Source organism: Panthera leo, chromosome D4, assembly GCF_018350215.1.
Source record: "Panthera leo isolate Ple1 chromosome D4, P.leo_Ple1_pat1.1, whole genome shotgun sequence".
In the NCBI taxonomy this organism is placed as follows: domain Eukaryota; kingdom Metazoa; phylum Chordata; class Mammalia; order Carnivora; family Felidae; genus Panthera; species Panthera leo.
Genome location: NC_056691.1, coordinates 7,023,526 through 7,044,283, shown reverse-complemented (window position 1 = coordinate 7,044,283; position 20,758 = coordinate 7,023,526). Strand labels below are relative to the sequence as shown.

The window sequence follows — 20,758 nt, the reverse complement described above, 5'->3', positions numbered from 1 at the left end:
CTGATTATGTCTTCCTGATGTTTAATGGCCCCTTTCTTCTCTATGACCCTCCCACCCTGTCCAGATTCTATTGTCCTAATTTTCAGACTTCTTCAATGGCTTTGTCATGGCCTCCCTGCTGCCAGCCTCCACCCACCTGCTGAACCACCTGCCTCCAGCTTCTACCCACCCCCAAACCACCCTGAACAAGGACCATCAGATTAACAGTCTGCTTTCTCATCCCCAAATTCTAATGGCTTCTGTCTATAGCACAAAGTCTAAAATACCAAGTCTAACATTTAAGATACTTTAGAAGATATCCCTAGAGGATGTTTCCCCCTTCTCCTTCTCCATACACATACCTTTCATGAGATTCCAATTTCCTTTTTCCAAACCTCTTCTCTACCTGGTCTTCCTATTCCTTAGTGTCAAAAAATAAATTATTGGGCCCCAGCCCCAAGACCTCATTATTTCTCTTTTTTTTAATTTTTTTTAAATTTTTTTTCAACTTTTTTTGATTTATTTTTGGGACAGAGAGAGAGACAGAGCATGAACGGGGGAGGGGCAGAGAGAGAGGGAGACACAGAATTGGAAAGAGGCTCCAGGCTCCGAGCCATCAGCCCAGAGCCTGACGCGGGGCTCGAACTCACGGACCGCGAGATCGTGACCTGGCTGAAGTCGGACGCTTAACCGACTGCGCCACCCAGGCGCCCCAAGACCTCATTATTTCTAACCTATTCTTTCTTTACCTCAGAGGCCTTAGAAAAGTCACAGTATCTTGGTCCATAATCAGATACTACCTTATTAATTTAATATGAGATATGATTATGACATAATAAAATTGAGTTCCACAAACTATGGATGATAACAGAGTATCATTATTCAATATTCTTTTAAAAACATTTTTTTAATGTTTTTATTTTTGAGACAGAGACAGAGCATGAGCAGGGGAGGGGCAGAGAGAGGGGGACACACAGAATCTGAAACGGGCTCCAGGTTCTGAGCCGTCAGCACAGAGCCCGACGCGGGGCTCGAACTCACGGACCGTGAGATCATGACCTGAGCTGAAGTCGGACGCTCAAGCGACTGAGCCACCCAGGCGCCCCTCAATAGTCTTAAATACAAGTCAAAACAGGTGGCTGTGGGCAAGATTCAGCTTCAGATCAGCTTTATGTGACCATAGAACCTTTTGTTGTTTTAGATTTGAACTTGAAAGATTGAAAAAAAAATGTGAATGCCTTGCAGGAGGTGGAGGGCGTCAACTTTCACTGTCCACTTCACCCAGTCCCCATCACACACGGTTATTTCAAACCCCACTGCTTCCGGGCTGGTCCTGAAGACACGGGAGGTTGTAACACATTTTGAGAGTCACGTTTGCAACATCTCACTGCCCTGGGGAGTCCAGAGACTCCGGGAGGGCACAGGATGGGTCTTCTACTCGTTACATAGCTCGCCCCTGCCCCTCCCCCCATCCCCAGGGCACAGTACACTACTGAGCCCACAGTAGGAGCTTAATACAAATTGAGTGATTCCATAGGAGTCGGTGGAATCGATGCGGTGAACTGTCAGGGCCGGGAGACGGCGTGAATCAATGAACGAAGGACGTCATCAGTGGCCCACGCCGAACCTCCCCTCGGCAACGACAAATGAACTTTCGTGGCACGGAGCTCCTCGTCCGTGAGTCCAGTGCTTGGAGCAACGTCGCCCGGTACCCAACGTGGTCTGTCCCTGAAAGGCATCCCACTGAAACAGGTGTGCTGATAATCTCAGTTCAAGAAAACCAGTTTAAGCGAAGTGTCAGTTCCCAGAGGAAAAGGAACAGGGATATTTAGTTGGCGACAGGCCAAGGGAGCTGGCTTCCTAAAAAGGCTCATACCAAACATCACATTCCAGTGACCGGAAATAAGACCAGACAGCATCTCCTGGTTACAAGAAGTGGTGAACCTCATTCCAACTTCTGGCAAGAGACCTTGGCTGCCCTGTCACTCTACGGAAAGGTTCTGAGTTCCTTTTTGTCTAACCCCTTAGGTTGCATTATCCGGTATGCACAAGCCTCAGGGACAATCAGGTGACAGCCAACAGGGTGGCGGAAAGCGGGAGAGAGAATACGAGGTTTAGAGACGAGACGGACCAGGGTTTGGAAACTGGCTGTGACAGTCTAGCTTCTCCGAGCCTCGGTATCCTTAGCAAAAGAAAGTGGGGGGAGACCTAACACCTTCCTCAAATAACTCAATGAGGTGCAAATAAACAGCTGGCACCTGCTGAGACTTATTTTGTGCCGGCAACTGATCGAAAGCGCTTTAAATGTGTTAACTCATCTGCCTACAGCAGTTAACGTTTTCAAGTAGCTGTTGTAACTGCCTCCTTTACGCACAGAAGGACCCTGAGACAGAGTTCTAAGCCACTTTTTGCCCAAGTCAGTCACGCGGTAAATGGCAGAAGCCGTTCAAATGCAGGTGTTCTCCCTGCATGAGACTCCTCACGAGAATGCCCTTGGGAGCAATTGATCTAGCACGGGCAAACTGAGGCACTAAACGAATGAATGAAAAAACGCCAAGAGGGGCGCCTAGATGGCTCGGTCGAGTAGGCCGGACTGTTGATTTCAGCTCAGGTCACGATCTCACAGTTTGTGAGTTCCAGCCCCACGTAGGGCTCCGTGCGGAGAGCGCAGAACTTGCTTAGGATTTTCTGTCTCCCTCTCTCTCCGCCCCTCCCCTGCTCACATTTTCTCTCTCAAAAAAAATTTTTTTAAAAGAGAGAGAGAGAGAAAAGAGAGCAGGCAGGAAGAAGGAAAAAGAGCTTTATTATATCCCTTTACTGGAATCCCAAGTATTCCAAAGTTAGATGGTAAGGTCTTTACGTGACTACTGCCCTCGGGGCACCTGGGTGGCTCAGCTGGTTAAGCATCCAACTTCTCCTCAGATCATGATCTTGAGGTTTTTGAGTTCGAGCCCCACATCCGGCTGTCTGTTCACACAGAGCCTACTTCAGATCTTCTGTTCCCCTCTCTCTCTGCCCCTACCCTGCTTGCTTGCTAACATAATTTTTTTAATTTTTTTTAATGTTTTTTATTTATTTTTGAGACAGAGAGAGACAGAGCATGAACGGGGGAAGGGCAGAGAGAGAGGGAGACACAGAATCCGAAGCAGGCTCCAGGCTCTGAGCCAACAGCCCAGAGCCGGACGCGGGGCTCGAACTCACGGACCGCGAGATCGTGACCTGAGCTGAAGTCGGACGCTTAACCGACTGAGCCACCCAGGCGCCCCTCTAACATAAATTTTTTAAAACTTTAAAAAAATGGGGCACCTGGGTGGCTCAGTCGGTTAAGCGTCCGACTTCAGCTCAGGTCACGATCTCGCGGTCCGTGAGTTCGAGCCCCGCGTCCGGCTCCCTGCTGACAGCTCAGAGCCTGGAGCCTGTTTCAGATTCTGTGTCTCCCTCTCTCTCTGCCCCTCCCCTGCTCATGCTCTGTCATTCTCTGTCTCAAAAATAAATAAAAACATGAAAAAAAAAATTTTTTTTTTAAACTGTTGCCCTTGTCCTGGCCTCCTCTGTGGAAGGAGCTAGACTAAATCACCCTCCACACCCTTCCAACCTAAGCAGGACACGAGGTAGCGCAGCCTGGCTGGTTCAGAAGCATCCTGACCACTCACAAGCCAAAGGCCCAAGACAACCTGTGTACTTCAACTCTCCGACCTCAGAGCAAACTCTCCACCCTGCTAGAGGCCTCTCTTCTCTCTCTTCCCTTTTAAGTCCTAATCCTGATGACTGGGCGGTCTCACAGCCCCCAGATCCCCTTCGCCACATCTGGGGAGACACGGTGGCCCTCAGTGCTGTCACCTTGGAGTTCTGGTGTCGAAATGAAGATTCCCCTCCCCCCCCACCCCATGTGACCCTCCCACACAAAGCACAGCCCGCCGTACATTATGTTTATTGTCCCTCTTGGTGGAGGCAAAGCTGTGGTCACCACAGAGCCCCAGAGAGCAAATGAGGCCCAGCGGGTGATTCTTACAGGTACATGAGGAAAATGGATATTATATCACGGGCTACAGGGTGCTTTTAAAATAAAGACAAGGAAAACACGTACTTACGGGGGTGCCGGAGGATCACTGTAAAAGGCACAGAATCCCGAAGGGAAAATTTCAGCCTGGGAGCTCCTCGCTCTGCCGAAGAAGCTTCGACAACCTATCCATCCGGGAAATGACCCATCTGCACCGAGGAAGAGTTCTTGTCCTCGGCCCGACCTTGCTTTTGCCAAATTTCCTAGCTCTGAGGGCGAAAGTAAGCACTGGCTCTTTCCTCTGATGAGCAAAATAACTACAGCTGCCCCTGGGCCCAGTGCAGAGGGGCCGATGGGAGCAGACCCAAGGGGCGGGGGGCGGAGAGGAGCAGGCCCAAGGAGCAGGGTGGGGGGGCTGCGGGTGAACAGGGGGTGCACCTCCTCTGTCGGCAGGGCTCCCGGGACCTGGGAAGAGAGGAGGGGGTCCTCGCCAAGAACTGCAAGTCCCCAGGGAATGCTGGGTTGGGTCATCTATTCAGAGAAGCACAGCTGTGCTAGAAGATTCATCGGTCACACGTGGGCCAGAGTGCTTTCCTCGGGCTGCCCGCACGGAGGCCAGAGGGCTCTGTTAATGGAATAATCGAGTAGAGTCACGGCCATTATGAGCAGCACTCAGGGGCCAGGTCAACCTGCATGCGTAACTCATCAATCCTCTGCGGTTCCCGGTATAAAAGCAACCACCTTCTATGTCAAACACACCATGTACACTCTCATCTTTAAAATAGTATTTATAGGGGCGCCTGGGGGGCTCAGTCGGTTAGGCCGCCGACTTCGGCTCAGGTCATGATCTCGCGGTCCATGAGTTCGGCCCCGCGTTGGGCTCTGTGCTGACAGCTCGGAGCCTGGAGCCTGTTTCAGATTCTGTGTCTCCCTCTCTCTGACCCTCCCCCGTTCATGCTCTGTCTCTCTCTGTCTCAAAAATAACTAAACGTTAAAAAAAATTTTTTTTAATAAAAAAATAGTATTTATAATGCAGGGTCTGTACGTTTCAGCTAACTTTGGGTCAGCCAGGTGACCTTAGGGAAATACCTCTTTGTGCGGTGGCTTTTGCGTGGGGCGGCCCAGGCTCCCCCAAGGAGATTTTCCCAGGAGCCTCTGCAAACCCAGACCCCATCAAACCTGCTTGTAAACTACAGTCCAGGCTTTGACTTTTTGTGAAAGTCAAAATAGGAATAAGAACTTGAAGCAAGACAGGTGGGAATCTGTATCATGTTTGATGACGTAGGTCTTCCCAAAGAAATCTCAATCCATCACAAAACTATTCACATTATTACATCCTCCAAAAGCAAAACACCTCAAGTGCAATCCTGGCCCCAATATGATTCCTCAAAATGGAAATAATTCCTTGAGAAATAAAAAGGTAAAATAAGAATAATTTAAATACAATTAGCTGAGAAAAAAGATTGATTTCAAAACAAAACAAAACAAACTTTAAGAATGGGCAATGAAGTTTTTTTTCTTTAATGTTTATTTTTGAGAGAGACAGAGAGAGAGAGACAGAATGCAACCAGGGAAGGGGCAGAGAGAGAGGGAGACACGGAATCTGAAACAGGCTCCAGGCTCTGAGCTGTCAGCACAGAGCCTGACGTGGGGCTTGAACTCACAGACAGTGAGACCATGACCTGAGCCAAAGTCGGACACTTAACCGACTGAGCCACAGAGGTGCCCTGAAAAATCTTGTCCCTAAATGGAATCAAGGAGTCATGCTCAAACCACTTTAGAGAAACTGAAGGCTGAATGTCACCGTGTGTGTCTGAGAGGGAACCGCCATGAGATACCAATTCTCTAGAACTGATTTCCTCTAGCTGCTGACACACTTCGTAAGTGATCCTTTTCTGAGGATTCTGCCACAGCCTTCGTGTAACACAGTATCTTTTTATTTTTGATGACTCCTGAGATGTCAAAGTAACAAACTGACAGCTCTAAGTCTCAGACACACCCAGAATACAGAAGCAGGTGTAATTTTAAGTACGTTGGCTGTTTTCCAAAGGTCAATGAAATGTTTGTTGTAACATATACACCTTTACTTGGCTCAAAGTCGAAGAGAATAAATGACCTTTGTTTTATTGTTTCTGTAGGCCTTTTTTTCCTTTAATTATTAATGCTGTTTTCCTAAGTTACCTAACACAAACCAATTCCTGTGGTCATAACAAGAAAAGGAAATTTGACTCTCGCCAAATCCTGTAAGAACTAAAAGAAATTTAGGGTATGGTAGAGGAAAATGCCAGGTTATAATGTGAAGGAAAGACCGAGGTTCCCATTTCCAGGCCCCTCGGCTCTGGGCTTGTCCCCATGAAGACAATGAGCCTCCAGTCCCACATCATCCCGGCCGTGTTCTCTTGGTGCTCCTTAACACTGTGTGAGCATTTCATCAGGGTGCCCTTCTAGCTGATTTTAAATGTGGTTTTGGCGGTCATATTTGCAGAATGTATTTACTTAAAGTAGCTCTTTCAGAGAAATATTTGAGGAAGATTTCGTTCCTCATAGAAATTTATTAAGCACTGCTGGAAACAGAGGAGGGAGGTAAGGTGAGAGGATGGTTTAAACTATAATCCAAAGAAATTAGCCTCCTCTTACAAATGTGTCCTAGAGCCAGATCTGAATTCTCCTGACATAAAGCTCCCTCTTCCCAAGTTTTCGGTGGACTTCATGTAAATCAAGCCTAACATTAACAAACAAACAAACAAACAAACAAACAAACAGGGGTGCCTGTGTGGGTCAGTCGCTTAAGCATCCAATTTTGGCTCAGGTCATGATCTCAAGGCTCGTGGGTTCCAGCCCCGTGTCAGGCTCTGTGGTGACAGCTCAGAGCCTGGAGCCCGCTTCGGATTCTGTGTCTCCCTCTCTCTCTGCCCCACCCCCACTTGCACTCTGTCTCTCAAAAATGAATAAACATTGAAAAAAAATTTTTTTAAAAAACACACAACAAAACCCAAGTTTACCAAAAAGAGAAATTCAAGTTGACCATTTTTCCCTGGAGGATTTATGGGGTTATCCTGTAAATAGCAGCTTCCTCTAGGTCAAGTAAAATGTAAGCTGAGAAGAGGAGGATGGAAGGAGGGAAGGAGAGAGAGAGGGCAGGAGAAGGGGGAAGGAAGGAAAAACTTTGAAAAATTTCAAGAGGGGCACCTGAGTGGCTCAGTTTGGTAAGCTTTCAACTCTTGGTTTTGACTCAGGACATGATCTCATAGCTTGTGAGTTCGAGCCCCACATGGGGCTCTGTGCTGTTGGTACAGAGCCTGCTTGGGATTCTCTCTCTCTCTTCCAAAATAAACAAACTTGAAAAAAAAAAACCGGGGCGCCTGGGTGACTCAGTTGGTTAAGCGTCCGACTTCAGCTCAGGTCATGATCTCGCGGTCTGTGAGTTCGAGGCCCGCGTCGGGCTCTGTGCTGACAGCTCGGAGCCTGGAGCCTGCTTCAGATTCTGTGTCTCCCTCTCTCTCTGACCCTCCCTCATTCATGCTCTGTCTCTGTCTCAAAAATAAATAAACATTAAAAAAATTAAAAAAAAAAACAAAAATGAGGAGCACCTCCAAAGGCGTCCTGAGCTGTTCGATTTCTACAGGTGCCCTCCCAATAAAAGCACCAGCCACCCACCCTCCGCTACTTTCTCGTTCAAGCTCAAAACATAAGCACACACAAAGTGTATTAAAAAGTTTCCAGCTTGACAAGGAAATAGGAGCCCCGCACTGGAAACACTTTAATCAACGACTCTGACCTAGGTACAGAAGACTGAGTGAGTACAGGGTTTGGTGTAAAGGGGGTGAGACACTGGTGATTCCACACACATAACAAAAACTTGTTCATTTCTCGAAGGATGTGTCAGTTGACTCGATGAGTGAGTTCTTCGCGATGCTCCTCCAGTTTCCGCTGTGAAGCCGGCAACGTCGCGCACGGCACGTGGTCCTGAGGAAAAAGGCAAAGGATCAGCGCCAAGGAGGAGACGGTGATTTCGCTCAATCCTAATCTAGGCAAGTAGCTCTTCCCGAAGATCCCTTGGTGTCTGAGCCCCTTCTACATTCGCAGTGCAGGGGGAGGCGACGTTAGGGAAACCTGACCGAGCAGCTGTGTGACCTTGGGCAGGTTACCTGACTTCTCTGCGTCACATCAGTTTGAGGATAAGCCCCTGTGACGGGGAGTAAACAGACTCCTGCCCGCCCAGTGTAGACAGAGTGAGGCTGGGAGCTGTACCAACCACTGTCTTAGGACCTGGAGGCCTAATGAGCTGAGACAGACCAAAAATCAGCATTTTAATTAACTTTTGTCCTTTTTTGGTTTCTTTCTTGATTTTTTTTCCATTTTGCTACTCTTTAATTTTTCTTTTTTTAAAAATTTTTTTTAACGTTTATTTATTTTTGAGACAGAGAGAGACAGAGCATGAACGGGGGAGGGGCAGAGAGAGAGGGAGACACAGAATCGGAAGCAGGCTCCAGGCTCTGAGCCGTCAGCCCAGAGCCCGACGCGGGGCACGAACCCACGGACTGCGAGATCGTGACCTGAGCTGAAGTCGGACGCTTAACCGACTGAGCCACCCAGGCGCCCCACTTTAATATTTCTTAATGTCTATTTTTGAGAGAGGAGAGAGGGCACATAGGGGGGAGGCAGAGACAGAGGGAGAGAGAGAACCCCAAGCAGGCTGTCAGCACAGAGCCAGACATGAGGCTCGAGCTCATGAACTGTGAGATCGTGACCTGAGCCGAAATCAAGAGTCAGATGCTTAACCTACTGAGCCACCCAGACGCCCCGCTATTCTTTAATTTCAGAGAGGTTTTTGTGCTACGGTTCTCGTCTGTGTCTGAGGACACGAGGCCTGGGTTCCCTGCCCACCCTCTGGCTGGAAGCATTCCTAGCGGACTGGCCCCTGCTCCAGACCAGCCATGGTGCTGGAACTCGGCGGGCCGGAGCTGGTGCCATTTGGTCAGTCTCTGTCCCCTTCCTCGGAGGGTTTTCACAAGGAAAACCAACTATAATACATGGCTACGGGAATGAGGTGCTAAGTGGAGGTTCGTTTGGGAGCAGAGGGCAGCGGGCCTCAGTCTGCCTGAGGGACCAGGCGTCGCAGAGGACAGCCCTGGAAGCTCGCCCTTGAAAGCGGAGTCTCAGTGAGCACCTGCCAGACACACACAGTCAGCTCACACACTTGGTAAGGACCGAAACACAGAGACAACCACCCATTCCAAGAGAACTAGGGGGTGGGGAGTGGTATACGGGATTTTTTTTTTTTTTTTTTTTTTGGTGGCAAAATTCACATAACACAAAATTTTCTGTTCATGGTTTATAAAATTTTAACCATTTTGAAGTATACAAGGGATGATCTGTTTTATAGCAAAAGTGCCAAGTCCCAAATCATCCAGAATAAGGAGAAAGAGATGTATTCCCACCCCCACTACCCGATTCTTCCACCCGTTCCCTTGTCAGGCAACTGGATTCACTGTTTCTGGGTCAAGAATTGCTGGTCCTTTTGTGGTAAGAGTCGACTGTTTCATTTCCCCCGGTCTTGAGATCACTAGGCACCCAGGAGGGGGACAGCTGGTCAACAGCAAGAGAGCCAAAGTGGCAAAGGCAAGCGACAAGAATTGGAGTCTCCAAGCGGGAGACGGTCCTTGAGAAAATCAAGGTTGGGGACAGGTAGTGGAAGCCCACGGGGTCTTCTGTGGATGCTCCTCTCTGGGACTGTCTTCCTGACCCAGAGGGGGGACTCTAGCCGTCCCATTTTAGTGGCCTGATCTTGCTTGTTTGGATCCTCCCTAGATTCACTGAGATACTCAGCATCCTTGTAATAAGTGCCCTGTTTGCTTAAGATGAGCCAAGGTCACCCGTGTTTCTTTGCACGCATGAACACTTTCACGGACACAGCCCTCCAGGACTCCTGCCTCCCCAGGAATGCATGACCCAAACAGTGGGGGGTGATCGGGGAGCGGCATGGAGCACTTCCAGAGAAGGCCTACGAGACTATTCCAAACTAGTGGGTGGGAACTTGTGTTTGGAAGGAAACCTATTTTCTTTCTTTCTTTTTTTAATTTTTTTTAATGTTTATTTATTTTTGACAGAGACAGAGACAGAGCACGAGTGGGGGAGGGGCAGAGAGAGCGGGAGGCACAGAATCTGAAACAGGCTCCGGGCTCCGAGCTGTCAGCACAGAGCCCGACGCGGGGCTCGAACTCACGGACAACGAGATCATGACCTGAGCCAAAGTCGGACGCTCAACTGACTGACCCACCCAGACGCCCATCTTTCTTTTTTTTTAAGTAAACTCATCCCCCAACATGAGGCTCAAACTCATGACCCCGAGATTAAGAGTCACATGCTCTACCGGACTGGGCCAGCCAGATGCCCCAAAGGAAACCCACTTTCTAAGAAGTTACTCATTTTTTTTCTTCCCTTCACTCTCTCCCCTCCCATCGGCATCCACGTATCAGCTGGTTTTGGAACTTGATGCCAACACAACTTGGCATTCAGTAATTATGTGGGCCCGGTTCCCATGGTGGTAATTATGTGGGCCCTGTTCCGTATAACTGCCTAATAAACGCCGAGATGGCTATTTTGGCAACTGGAGATTCAGTGGCCCAGAATCTATCCTTTAATCTACCAAGCAGAACGTTCGGGGGTAGAAGCTTGGAGAATGGGCTATTACCGAGCTGTCCTCCCCACACCTCGGTGCTAAAGGCAGCGAGTCCTGGCCAGCCCTGGAGGCGGGGGGGCGGGCGTGGGCAAGCAACTTGTGCCCTGAAGCATGAGTGACCCTCGAGCCAGATTTTCTGGAGCCCAACTACTGTGAAAACCTAGCATATCATCTCACACTCCTTTATGGTTTAAAAAGACTCATAATCATTTTGATGTTGCTAGGATGCTAGGGACTACATAATACAGCAACACAGGATCCCCGAGGGAGATGTTCAAGGGCACTGTCCACGGACTTTGCTCAGATTCCCAAGGGCTCTGCTCTTTCTCCCCAGGGCTCCCCTATCACACAATCTAGGTTTCGGGAGGCCACAGAATGTTCGTATTCCTGGCCACGCCATCCACTGGCCATGTGACCTTGAGCACGGCACCTAACCTCCCTGCGCCTCAGTTTCTCTATGAAATGGGACTAATGACAGAACCTACTTCATAGGATTGTTATGAGAATTAGACATTCACTCATCTTTTTTTTTTAATTTTTTTTTAACCTTTATTTTTGAGACAGAGAGAGACAGAGCATGAACAGGGGAGGGGCAGAGAGACAGCGAGACACAGAATCGGAAGCAGGCTCCAGGCTCTGAGCCATCAGCCCAGAGCCCGACGCGGGGCTCGAACTCATGGACCGCGAGATCGTGACCTGAGCTGAAGTCGGACGCTTAACCGACTGAGCCACCCAGGCGCCCCAACATTCACTCATCTAATGCAACCAAAGTGTTCGGACCAGTTTCTGGCACTCAGGAAGCACTTTGTAAGGAAGAGCTATTCTAATTCTAGGCCCAGGCAGGAGAGGAAAAGAACAGAATTCACTGCATCATATGGCCAACTACTTACCATACACCTGAATCCTAGAGTTGGCCTCATCCCCTCGTTCGACACTCACTCATTAAGGGATACCTACCGAGCACCAACCACAGTGGAAGGTGATCTGATACAAGGATACTTTTCCCAAGAAAAGTGCAGAGAGCTTTGGTCACGAGACCAAAGGATAAATAGAAGTGACCCAAGCAGGGTCTGGAAGCAGTATTCTAGATGGAGGGCAGCACGTGTAAATACCCCACAGCAGGAAAGAGAGCCTAGAGCTCAAAGAGGTACCATTAAATAAAAGGGTGGGAAGGAGGGGAGAGAAAGAGAGACAGAGACAGAGACAGAGACAGAGACAGAGACCGGGCTAGCCGACCACAGACACGCGTGCTGTGGTTCTACCGAGTGGAAGAAGAATGTGGCTCTTAGGTCTCCACCCCGTCTCCTGTCCACCACATTTTCTAGTTATTTCATGTTGACAGGAAATTAAGCAAATCAAAATAGGAAACAGCACTTAAGCTGCTCACTTACCTAAGACAGCTGCTTAAAAGTATCTCTGTTCCTGCACTGGGAGTAACTTGGTCTTTCAAGGATATACTTTGTTTCAGAGATAGTATATTCCTGTAACAAAAACAAACCTGGCAATTGCATTACTCATAGTGTCATATAGATCAACGATACCCAGATGTGTGCTTCTGCATGTAAGAGGCCGGGGGGGGGGGGGGGGGGGGGGGAGGGTGCCTAGGTGACTCAGACAGTTAAGCAAATGACTCCCGATCTCAGCTCAGGTCTTGATCTCAGGGTCATGAGTTCAAACCCCGCACTGGGCATGAAGCCTACTTAAAAACAAACAAACAAAAAGAGGTCTATGACCCATGCATGCCCCATACGTGGGGTTTACTATATATGTAAATACATGCAGATACTTTCTTCTTTTTTCCTTCTTTTTCTTCTCTCTCCTTTCCTCCTTTCCTTTCCTTCTTTTTACATTCTGAAAGGATTCCCTTCCTTAAAAAGACTAGAAATTAACAAAGCAAAGCCAATGACTTTGCAGAGAAGCAGCAAAGTAATTCACAACCCTCTCAATGAAAATCAATGTTTGTTTGTTTGTATTTTTTAATGCTTTCATTTATTTTTGAGAGAGAGAGAGAGAGAGAGAGAGAGAGAATGGGGGAGGGGCAGCTAGAGAGGGAGACACAGAATCCGAAGCAGGCTCCAGGCTCCGAGCTGTCAGCACAGAGCCCGACGCGGGGCTCGAACCCACGAACCGCGAGATCATGACCTGAGCCGGTCAGATGCTTAACCGAGTGAGCCACCCAGGTGCCCCAATGTTCATTTATGAGTGTCATCCTATAAATCTACAATATGCCAGTGTTTATATAACTCAAGATGACTGCTTCAACTACTACGTGGTGTCGTTAAATCCATCCATGGGGGGCACTGTTAACCTCTCATTGGAATTCCTTGGAAATGGCAACAGGTCCCTTAGCTCGTGCTGCACTCCGCAGTAGACAGAGTACTGGGTATATCTAACTACGGGTTAGAAACTGTGCTCCGGACCGGTGAGAGGTCCTCCCTCAGTCCCTGAAAGGACCGTGATCCCTCACGATGTAGGACCTCTGCCCCGTGCGTGCTGAGCTGCAAAGTAGCTGCTACTCATGGGTCAGATGGAAGCTCCTGTGTCTCTTCCTCAGGGAAGCCCACCCTGATTCCCAACCACGTCAATACCCCCCTTTCGTACGCTCTCAGGACCCCACGCACCCTCCTTGGTAAGTGTCACAATTGTACATTTATTTCTACGGTGGCCTGATTAATGTCCATCTCCCCCACGCACACACCCCCCTCGGAGACTGTAAGTCCCAGTTCCCATGGAACTTTGTCAGCGATTAGGTGTTCCCAGAAGCCCTACCTTGTTTAGGTGTTGCTGAGCTCTGTGGGATGTCAGAAGACCGCACACCCTCTCGTGGATCTTCCTCCAAGTGGACTGAGAATAAAGGTGGAATCTGCTCAGAAAATGAAACAGGCCAGAGTGTTAGGCAGCTGCTGAAAAGGATACTAGAGTACAGAACGCTGTGGGCTGATATTTACAGCTTGATGGCAAGAAAAAGCAGTAACAGGCAACCTGAACACATAGTGTGGTTTCAGTGTCCTTATTAAGCCCGATGCATACGACACACACTGACGAATAAAAACCACAGGGTGGAGAATGGCCTGTGTGGGGGTGGGTGCCTGCGAGGGATTCTCTTCTTCTTTGCTGCGCGCTTCAGATAGCTCTCCAAAGAATAAAGCCTGCGTTCACGTTGAAAAATTTAATCCGCCGATGTTTAACACGAAACGTAATCCCAATTGTTTTCCACCACAAGGATTTTTTTTTAATGTTTATTTATTTATTTTGAGAGAGACGGCATGCATACATGCATGCATGTGAGTGGGGGAGGGACAGAGACAGGGAGAGAGAGAGAGAGAGAGAGAGAGAGAGAGAGAGAGAGAGAGAATCCCAAGTAGGCTCCACTGTCAGTGCAGAGCCCAACACGGGGCTCGATCTCAAGAACCACGAGATCATGACCTGAGCCAAAATCAAGAGTCAGACGCTTAACCTGACCGACTGGGCCCAGGAATTTACTGTTTATCTCACCTACTTTAGGCTGAGCAGACCCAAACTTCACCACACACCTTAGGGTGCCTTTCGGTTCCTCACATAGGAGGCACTTTCTCCCTTCCACGCCCGCCAGCACTGCTCGCTAGGGCCTGGAATGCTGCCACTCCCACCCCGATCCCCACTCCGCGCTAACCCCAACTCCCCTTCAGAGCTCAGTCCAATGACTGAGTTCTCAGCAAAGTCCCCCCTGAGCCCCCTCCTGTAGAGGGAGCCGGCTCCCCTCCTACATGCGCTTGGAGTCCATTCAACACCATTCATAGCACTTCACCCAGTGACATTTTGTCATTATTTGGTCAATGTCTGACATTGGGATGGGGGAGGGGGACGCCTGAGTGGCTCGGCCGGCTAAGCATCCGACTTTGGCTCAAGTCATGATCTCACGGTTCGTGGGTTCAAGGCCCACGTCGGGCTCTGCGCTGACAGCTCAGAGCCTGGAGCCTGCTTCAGATTCTGTGTCTCCCTCTCTCTCTGCCCCTCCCCTGCTTGTGCTCACTCCCTCTCTCTCAAAAATAATAGATATTTTTAAAAATCTATGCAAGGATTAAAAAAACACACATTGTTTTCTAAAAATTCCTAAGAAATTTAGCAATATGTTGAAATCCTTCTCTTTAATTAATGTATGATACACACTGGACAGTCCTGGGCAAGCCAGATGGCCTTTCCATGACTGTGTTGTCCTTTGTCACAGTTGATCATAGCCTTATCTACAAACTCATAGTCTAATTAGTTCCAGAGTTCTCCATTTAGAGTGATCTGGGGCACACAGAACTTGCTGATTTGTCAGAGGTAGAGGATAAAAATCTGATCTGCAGCCGGAGCCATCACCCTACAGTCAAATGGCCTAACTCCTGAGAATGAACTTGAAAAAGCTCCCACTGCCTTCCAACAGAGCCTAAACTCCTTAGCTTGGCTTCCACAGGCCCTCAGACCCTCAGCCTTGGCACCCACTATTCCCTCAAGCTGCTCTAACTTCTAGAAGGTGCCAGAGCCCTGTGGCTTCTCACCTCCAATCCCTCCCCTCCATTAACTCCATCAGAATCCAATCCCCTCCCCTCAAGGCCCACCTGGGAAACACCACCTGCTCCATGAAGCATTCCTTCTTCCTGCTTCATACTCTGATAACGTTTGGTCTACACTATTCTCAAAGTCCTGCCTTGTAGAAAGCTCTCGGTACACATGTTTGTTTTTACATCCTCTGCTAAGTTGCAAGTTCTCAGAGATCAGGAGAAACGTCTTCAGTGTTAGCGTTTCCAGAGGCACCTGGGTGGCTCAGTCGGTTAAGTGTCCAACTTCAGCTCAGGTCATGATGTCATCCCTGCATCGGGCTCTGTGCTGACCGCACGGAGCCTGCTTGGGATTCTCTTTCTCTCCCTGTGTGTCTCTCTCCTTTTCTCTCTCTCTCTCTCAAAAATAAAAAATAAACATTAAAAATAATAATAAAATAAGTCCTAGGGATGTAACGGACAGCATGGCAACTAGAGTTACTACCATATTGCATATTTAAAAGTTGCTGCAAGAATAAACGTCCAGAATTCCCATCACAAGAAAAAAAAATCTGTAACTATGGCGACAGGTGCATACTGGATTTACTGTGGTGAGTATTTTGTAGTCTGTACAGATATCCAATCATGATGTTTGTTGTATACCTGAGACTAATATAATGTCAATTATTCCTTTTTTAAAGCTGTCTTAAAAATATTATCTTCAGGGGGCGCCTGGGTGGCTCGATCGGCTGAGCGTCCTACTTCGGCTCAGATTATGATCTCACGGCTCGTGGGTTCCAGCCCCGCGTCGGGCTCTGTGCTGACAGCTCGGAGCCTGGAGCCTGCTTCGGATTCTGTGTCTCCCTCTCTCTCTGCCCCTCTCCCACTCGTGCCACATCTCTGTCTCTCAAAAATAAATAAACATTAAAAATCTTAAAAAAAAAAATATATATATATATATATAATCTTCACCACTTCCCAGCATTAAGGTGACCACGTGTCATGGTTTGCTGGGAGTAAGGCGTTTCCCAGAATGCAGGACTTTAAGAGCCAAAGTCAGAAGAGTCCCAGGCCAACTGGGTGGCTGGTCATCTTACCAGAGAGTACAATTTGGAAAATACGGGTTCTTCTCTCAATTTTGTCCTGCTTACCAGATAGGTGCAATTGTGTGTGGGGGGGGGGGGGGGGAGGTTATTTGTGGCAATCATATAAATAAACCAAGAAAACATGTCTAGAAAGAGAGAGAATACACCTACATGTTAGTAATTCTTGTCTTTGGGTGGCAGAACTATGGATGATTTTTTTTCACCCCTGTTTTTCTGGAATTTCCCAACTTTCTATAGTGGGTGCTTTTCTACTGGTGAAATCAAACTCTTGGGGCGCCTGGGTGGCTCAGTTGGGCGTCCGACTTCGGCTCAGATCATAATCTCACGGTTCGTGGGTTCAAGCCCCACAGATCCCGTGGGCTCTGTGCTGACAGCTCGGAGCCTGGAGCCTGCTTCGGATTTTACATCTCCCTCTCTCTCTGCCCCTCCCCAGCTTGCACTTTGTCTCTCACTCTCTCTCAAAAACAAATAAACATTTTTTAAAAATTATTAAAAAAAAAGAAGAAAGAAATCAAACTCTTGAGGGTTTAAACTTACGAAAGATGAAAAAACGGATAGATAAATGGTATCTACGCCAAGTTAGCTGTCTGTCCCATTTTCAACAAACATGAGATATGCTTTCCACAGGCAAGAGAAAAGGCTCAATCCTTCCTTCTGGGAAGATTTGAAAAGAAATGGTGACTTTTCCTATCACCAGCTGAACACTCGTCAGGAAGCCAACTGGTGAAGCGACCAGGCTTTACTCCCACTAGACCACAACACGCTCTTCAAACGAAGAGACGGGTGCTGGCCGCTGACCTTTCTCGGAGAAGGGGCTGATCCAGAAGAGGGCTAGAAGATCTGGAAGGCTGGTCGGTGGCAAATGAGGCTTCCCGGTGGAAATCGGCGTCCCCTTGGTTACCATAACTGGGCGACGGTTTTCCAAACTTACTTGAATCTAAAGGTGATGGTGATTCTTTCCTTAAAACAATCCGTTCATCTGGCTCTTTGATAACCTGAGTGACAATGCGCATTATTCTTTAGCTGTCATTTTGCTTTGGTCTGCTTAATTAGAGCCGGGGGTGGGTGGGATGAGGAAGGGGGCAAGCTAATTGAGTACCTGCCCCAAGGAGCTCCTGCAGTAAAAGAACGGCAGGAGTAGGCGGTACTAGAAACAACATGCTGAGGAGTCAAGGTCAAGGGAAGGAAAACCAAAATTCTGCACGTTTGGCACATATGAACAAGCCAAAATAAACTCATGCTCCGAACTTTGATTTGAGAGGATAAGGGATTATCGGGTTTGGTAAAGATACAATTTCTTAAATAAAATATTTAAAGGCCGTGGCATCAAAAGCTCAGTGTATCCCATCCCTCTGCCTACATCTATCTTCATGTTGTAACGTACAAGTGTGAGCCTTCACCTTGACAAACCAAACTTCAAGAGTAAGTGGCTTACCACCTCTTTGTGTCATAGAAAGTATTTGATTGGGGAAAAAAAGCAATAAAAATACCAACTGGTAAAGTAGGTATCGGGGCGTTCGACCCTGGTGATTCATTCCACAAATGGAAAGAGCTTGTAGGAGGGGAGCAGAGCGACCAATGCAAGAGGACAGTGGCGCCTGGGCATCTCTTAAACTCTAGAGCATCTACAGCAATTCCACAAGCAGCACTTGCTAGAAATATCCTTTCCACCCCTCGTTGGGGAACGCACAATAACCGACATTAGAAGCTGGAAATAAATCATTTACAAACGCTACTTCTACAATTACCTTTATGTTAGCAGCAAAGCTGTCAAAAGAGGAAGCTAGAAGAGAGAGGAACAGGTGTTTCAGTGATTCATTTTTACCGGTAACCCCTAAAACTGCTGTTAGGTCTCCTCCGCAGCAGCACAAAACTATGACACGTGAATGAATTATTAAAGAATCTAAGCGCTCCCTTGTAAATTACACTGTCAACTTTTATGCGTCCCTTGGGTCACAGTAATCCTATCTCTGAGTTTTTCCGTCCTTTGGAGGTCCGGTGAAGTTGTATTATTAATGACAGTACACAGGGACGTGGAAAGGGCACAGGAGGGTCTACAGTGAAGCAGTAAATTCAGTAACCCTCACGCAGCCTGGAAAACAAAACTCATATTCGCCCAATTGCCCAGAGCCTGAAAGAAAACCGTGTGACTCTCATATAAAATTCATATACTCTGTGTCTGCCATTCCCTTCACGTTTGGTTTACGTGGAGATCCTATTTATGCACAAGTCTCCAGCATCCTTGTCCAAGGTGGACACGACTGTTAAATGGAGACAATGAATAGACAAGAGCTTGGGAAAACACAATGCAGCGAAGTGTAAATCATCAGGATTACCCTAAACAATCATGAGTAAGTAAGTAGACCGCATGCCAGAGCCTCGTAAGGATGACTGGGAAGTGAAGTAATAAACACCCACAGGCAAATTCAAGACTAAACTGGATTCTTCCAAAGTCAGAAAAAAAAAAGCTTTTGGAATGAGTATTTGCGGGGCTAGGCCAAAGACACCGTGACTTCCCCCTCTGCGCGTGGGGCTTAGGCAGTGACAAGGGCTTTTTATGGACTGCTGATGTCCCTCTGTCACTGACAGTAAGAAGGAAGATACGAAACGGGCTTTTTAAAGACTGGTAATCGCCACCACTTCCCGGCATGCAGGTGTGTGTGACTACCTTGTCCCAGAAGTTCCCTTGTCCCCAACTCCTAGCTGAGCCGGGAGCTGGCAATGCTAAGGCCCTTTACGGCTATAGCCACAAATCTGCCCTGTTGATAGAAACCCCTTGCTACTGGCTGGGATCACTGCCTTTCACAAGGGGCCTGCCCTGTTCTCTTGCTTCTCAAAGTGCAGTCCCCGGACCAGCCACGTTGTTATTACTGGGAAGCTCGTAAGAAAAGAAGGCTCCCAGGCCCCACCCCAGCCCTACTGAATCAGAATCTACAGTTGAACAAGAGCCCCAGGTGATTCAAATGCACATTCAAGTTTGAGAAGCCGCTGCTTTATTCTGCCTTAGGCCGGGATGAATGAGCTGACGGTGACCTAAGCAAAGGTCTGGCTTGGGACCCACAGGGAATCCAAGGATCTGAGAGCCCAGAGGTCTGAACGTCTTCTCTAAAGGTAGGTGTGCCCTACGCTCTGTAACTTCTCTGGAACCTCAGTTCTCCACCTGCCAGGATTAAGAAAAGACAGAGAGGCCGAGACCAGTGTGAGGCATGAGAGTCCTGTCGTAACTGAGCCAGCATTAAGCCCAACGTGTCCTCTCCAGGAAAGGACACTTGCCGTTGCCTGATCTCACGGTAATAGGGAAGGCAGTGCTGCTTTTATAGGCTACGTGGGTGATTTTCAATCCAAAGGACTTAAATTAAATGTCAGAGGTGATAAAGCACTTTCTGCTTCAAACCCCGTGCTCTGTCCTTGGTCGGCTGCTAACAGTCACCGTGTTCCAGGAACACTGGTTTGAGTTACTATAAGAATCTGTGTAGCCCCTTAAAAGCATAAGCCTTTAAGCCTAAAATAGGGAATGTGCTGTCAGGATTGGCCTCGGTCCAGTTCCACCAGGAGTCAAGAAAATAGGCCAGCACTGCAAGCCTAAGAATTTTTATCAGGTTCAGGAATGGATGCACTTCACTGCCGTGACCTTGGGAGCTGCCACATCATAAGGTACATGCCACCAAGGGATGCATTAACTCAGTGACTCTCAACATAAGGTTCAGGGACCTCCCCAGGGCTCACCAACAACTTCCAGGAGATCTGCAAAGTCAAAACCGTTCTAATAATACCAAGACACGAGTTATCTTTCTCTCATTCTCGCACGAGGGAATTTTCCAGAAGCTACATGATGTGTCATGACATCACCACTCTACGTGGCTAAAGGAACGTGTGCTTGTAAAATTCCCGTATATTACAAATTTCTCAGTTTCAATTTCTAATGTGCTAACTATTAAGAGGTATCATCCACTTAAACAAAAGCTCTTTGGGGACCTCAATAGTATTTAAGAATACTTAATTCAAAACCCCTTAATGCAAAAGGGTCCTGGGGCACCTGGGCGGCTCAATCTGTTAAGCGTCCAACTTCAGCTCATGATCTCACGTCTCCTGGGTTCGAGCCTCCCGTCGGGCTCTGTGCTGACGGCTCGGAGCCTGGAGCCTGCTTCAGATTCTGGGTCTCCCTCTCTCTCCACCTCTACCCCGCTCATGTTCTGTCTCAATCTCTCTCTCTCAAAAATAAGTACACATAAAAAAAATATTTTAAAAGAATGCAGAAGGGTCCTGACAGTTGCACGTGGGACTCCCTGCCTTAACCTAACTGCTTTAGGTCGAGCTGGCGCTCCTCTTGGCTGACCTGGCCTCTTGTAAAGCAAAGCTTTGATCTCCACCAATCCCCTCCCAGACCCCCGGCTCTTTCCCATCTCGAGAAATGGTGAGCCTCCTCTGTTAGCTATGTGGGGTGCCTTTGAGGGTGTCATACCAGGACAAGCTGGCCCCTCTTCCGGCC

The 20,758-nt window shown here is 48.1% G+C and overlaps 1 protein-coding gene across 9 annotated transcripts in view; it reads right to left on the bottom strand.

Moving 5' to 3' along the window:
* Positions 1 to 7,683: 7,683 nt before the first annotated feature.
* The window catches only part of SPATA6L (spermatogenesis associated 6 like), a 47,662-nt gene continuing 34,587 nt past the window's right edge, over positions 7,684 to 20,758 (bottom strand). For 7 of the 9 annotated variants that reach the window (XM_042912884.1, XM_042912878.1, XM_042912877.1 and 4 more), the window contains 5 exons: positions 18,018 to 18,052; positions 17,068 to 17,264; positions 13,431 to 13,524; positions 12,053 to 12,159; positions 7,684 to 7,945 (listed from right to left, as the gene is read on the bottom strand). In XM_042912884.1, coding sequence (XP_042768818.1) covers positions 7,843 to 7,945; positions 12,053 to 12,159; positions 13,431 to 13,524; positions 17,068 to 17,264; positions 18,018 to 18,052 — 536 coding nt within the window. In that variant the 3' untranslated portion in view covers positions 7,684 to 7,842. The remainder of the gene's footprint in view (positions 7,946 to 12,052; positions 12,160 to 13,430; positions 13,525 to 17,067; positions 17,265 to 18,017; positions 18,053 to 20,758) is intronic. The other 2 variants (XM_042912883.1, XM_042912879.1) reach the window with 1 other exon arrangement.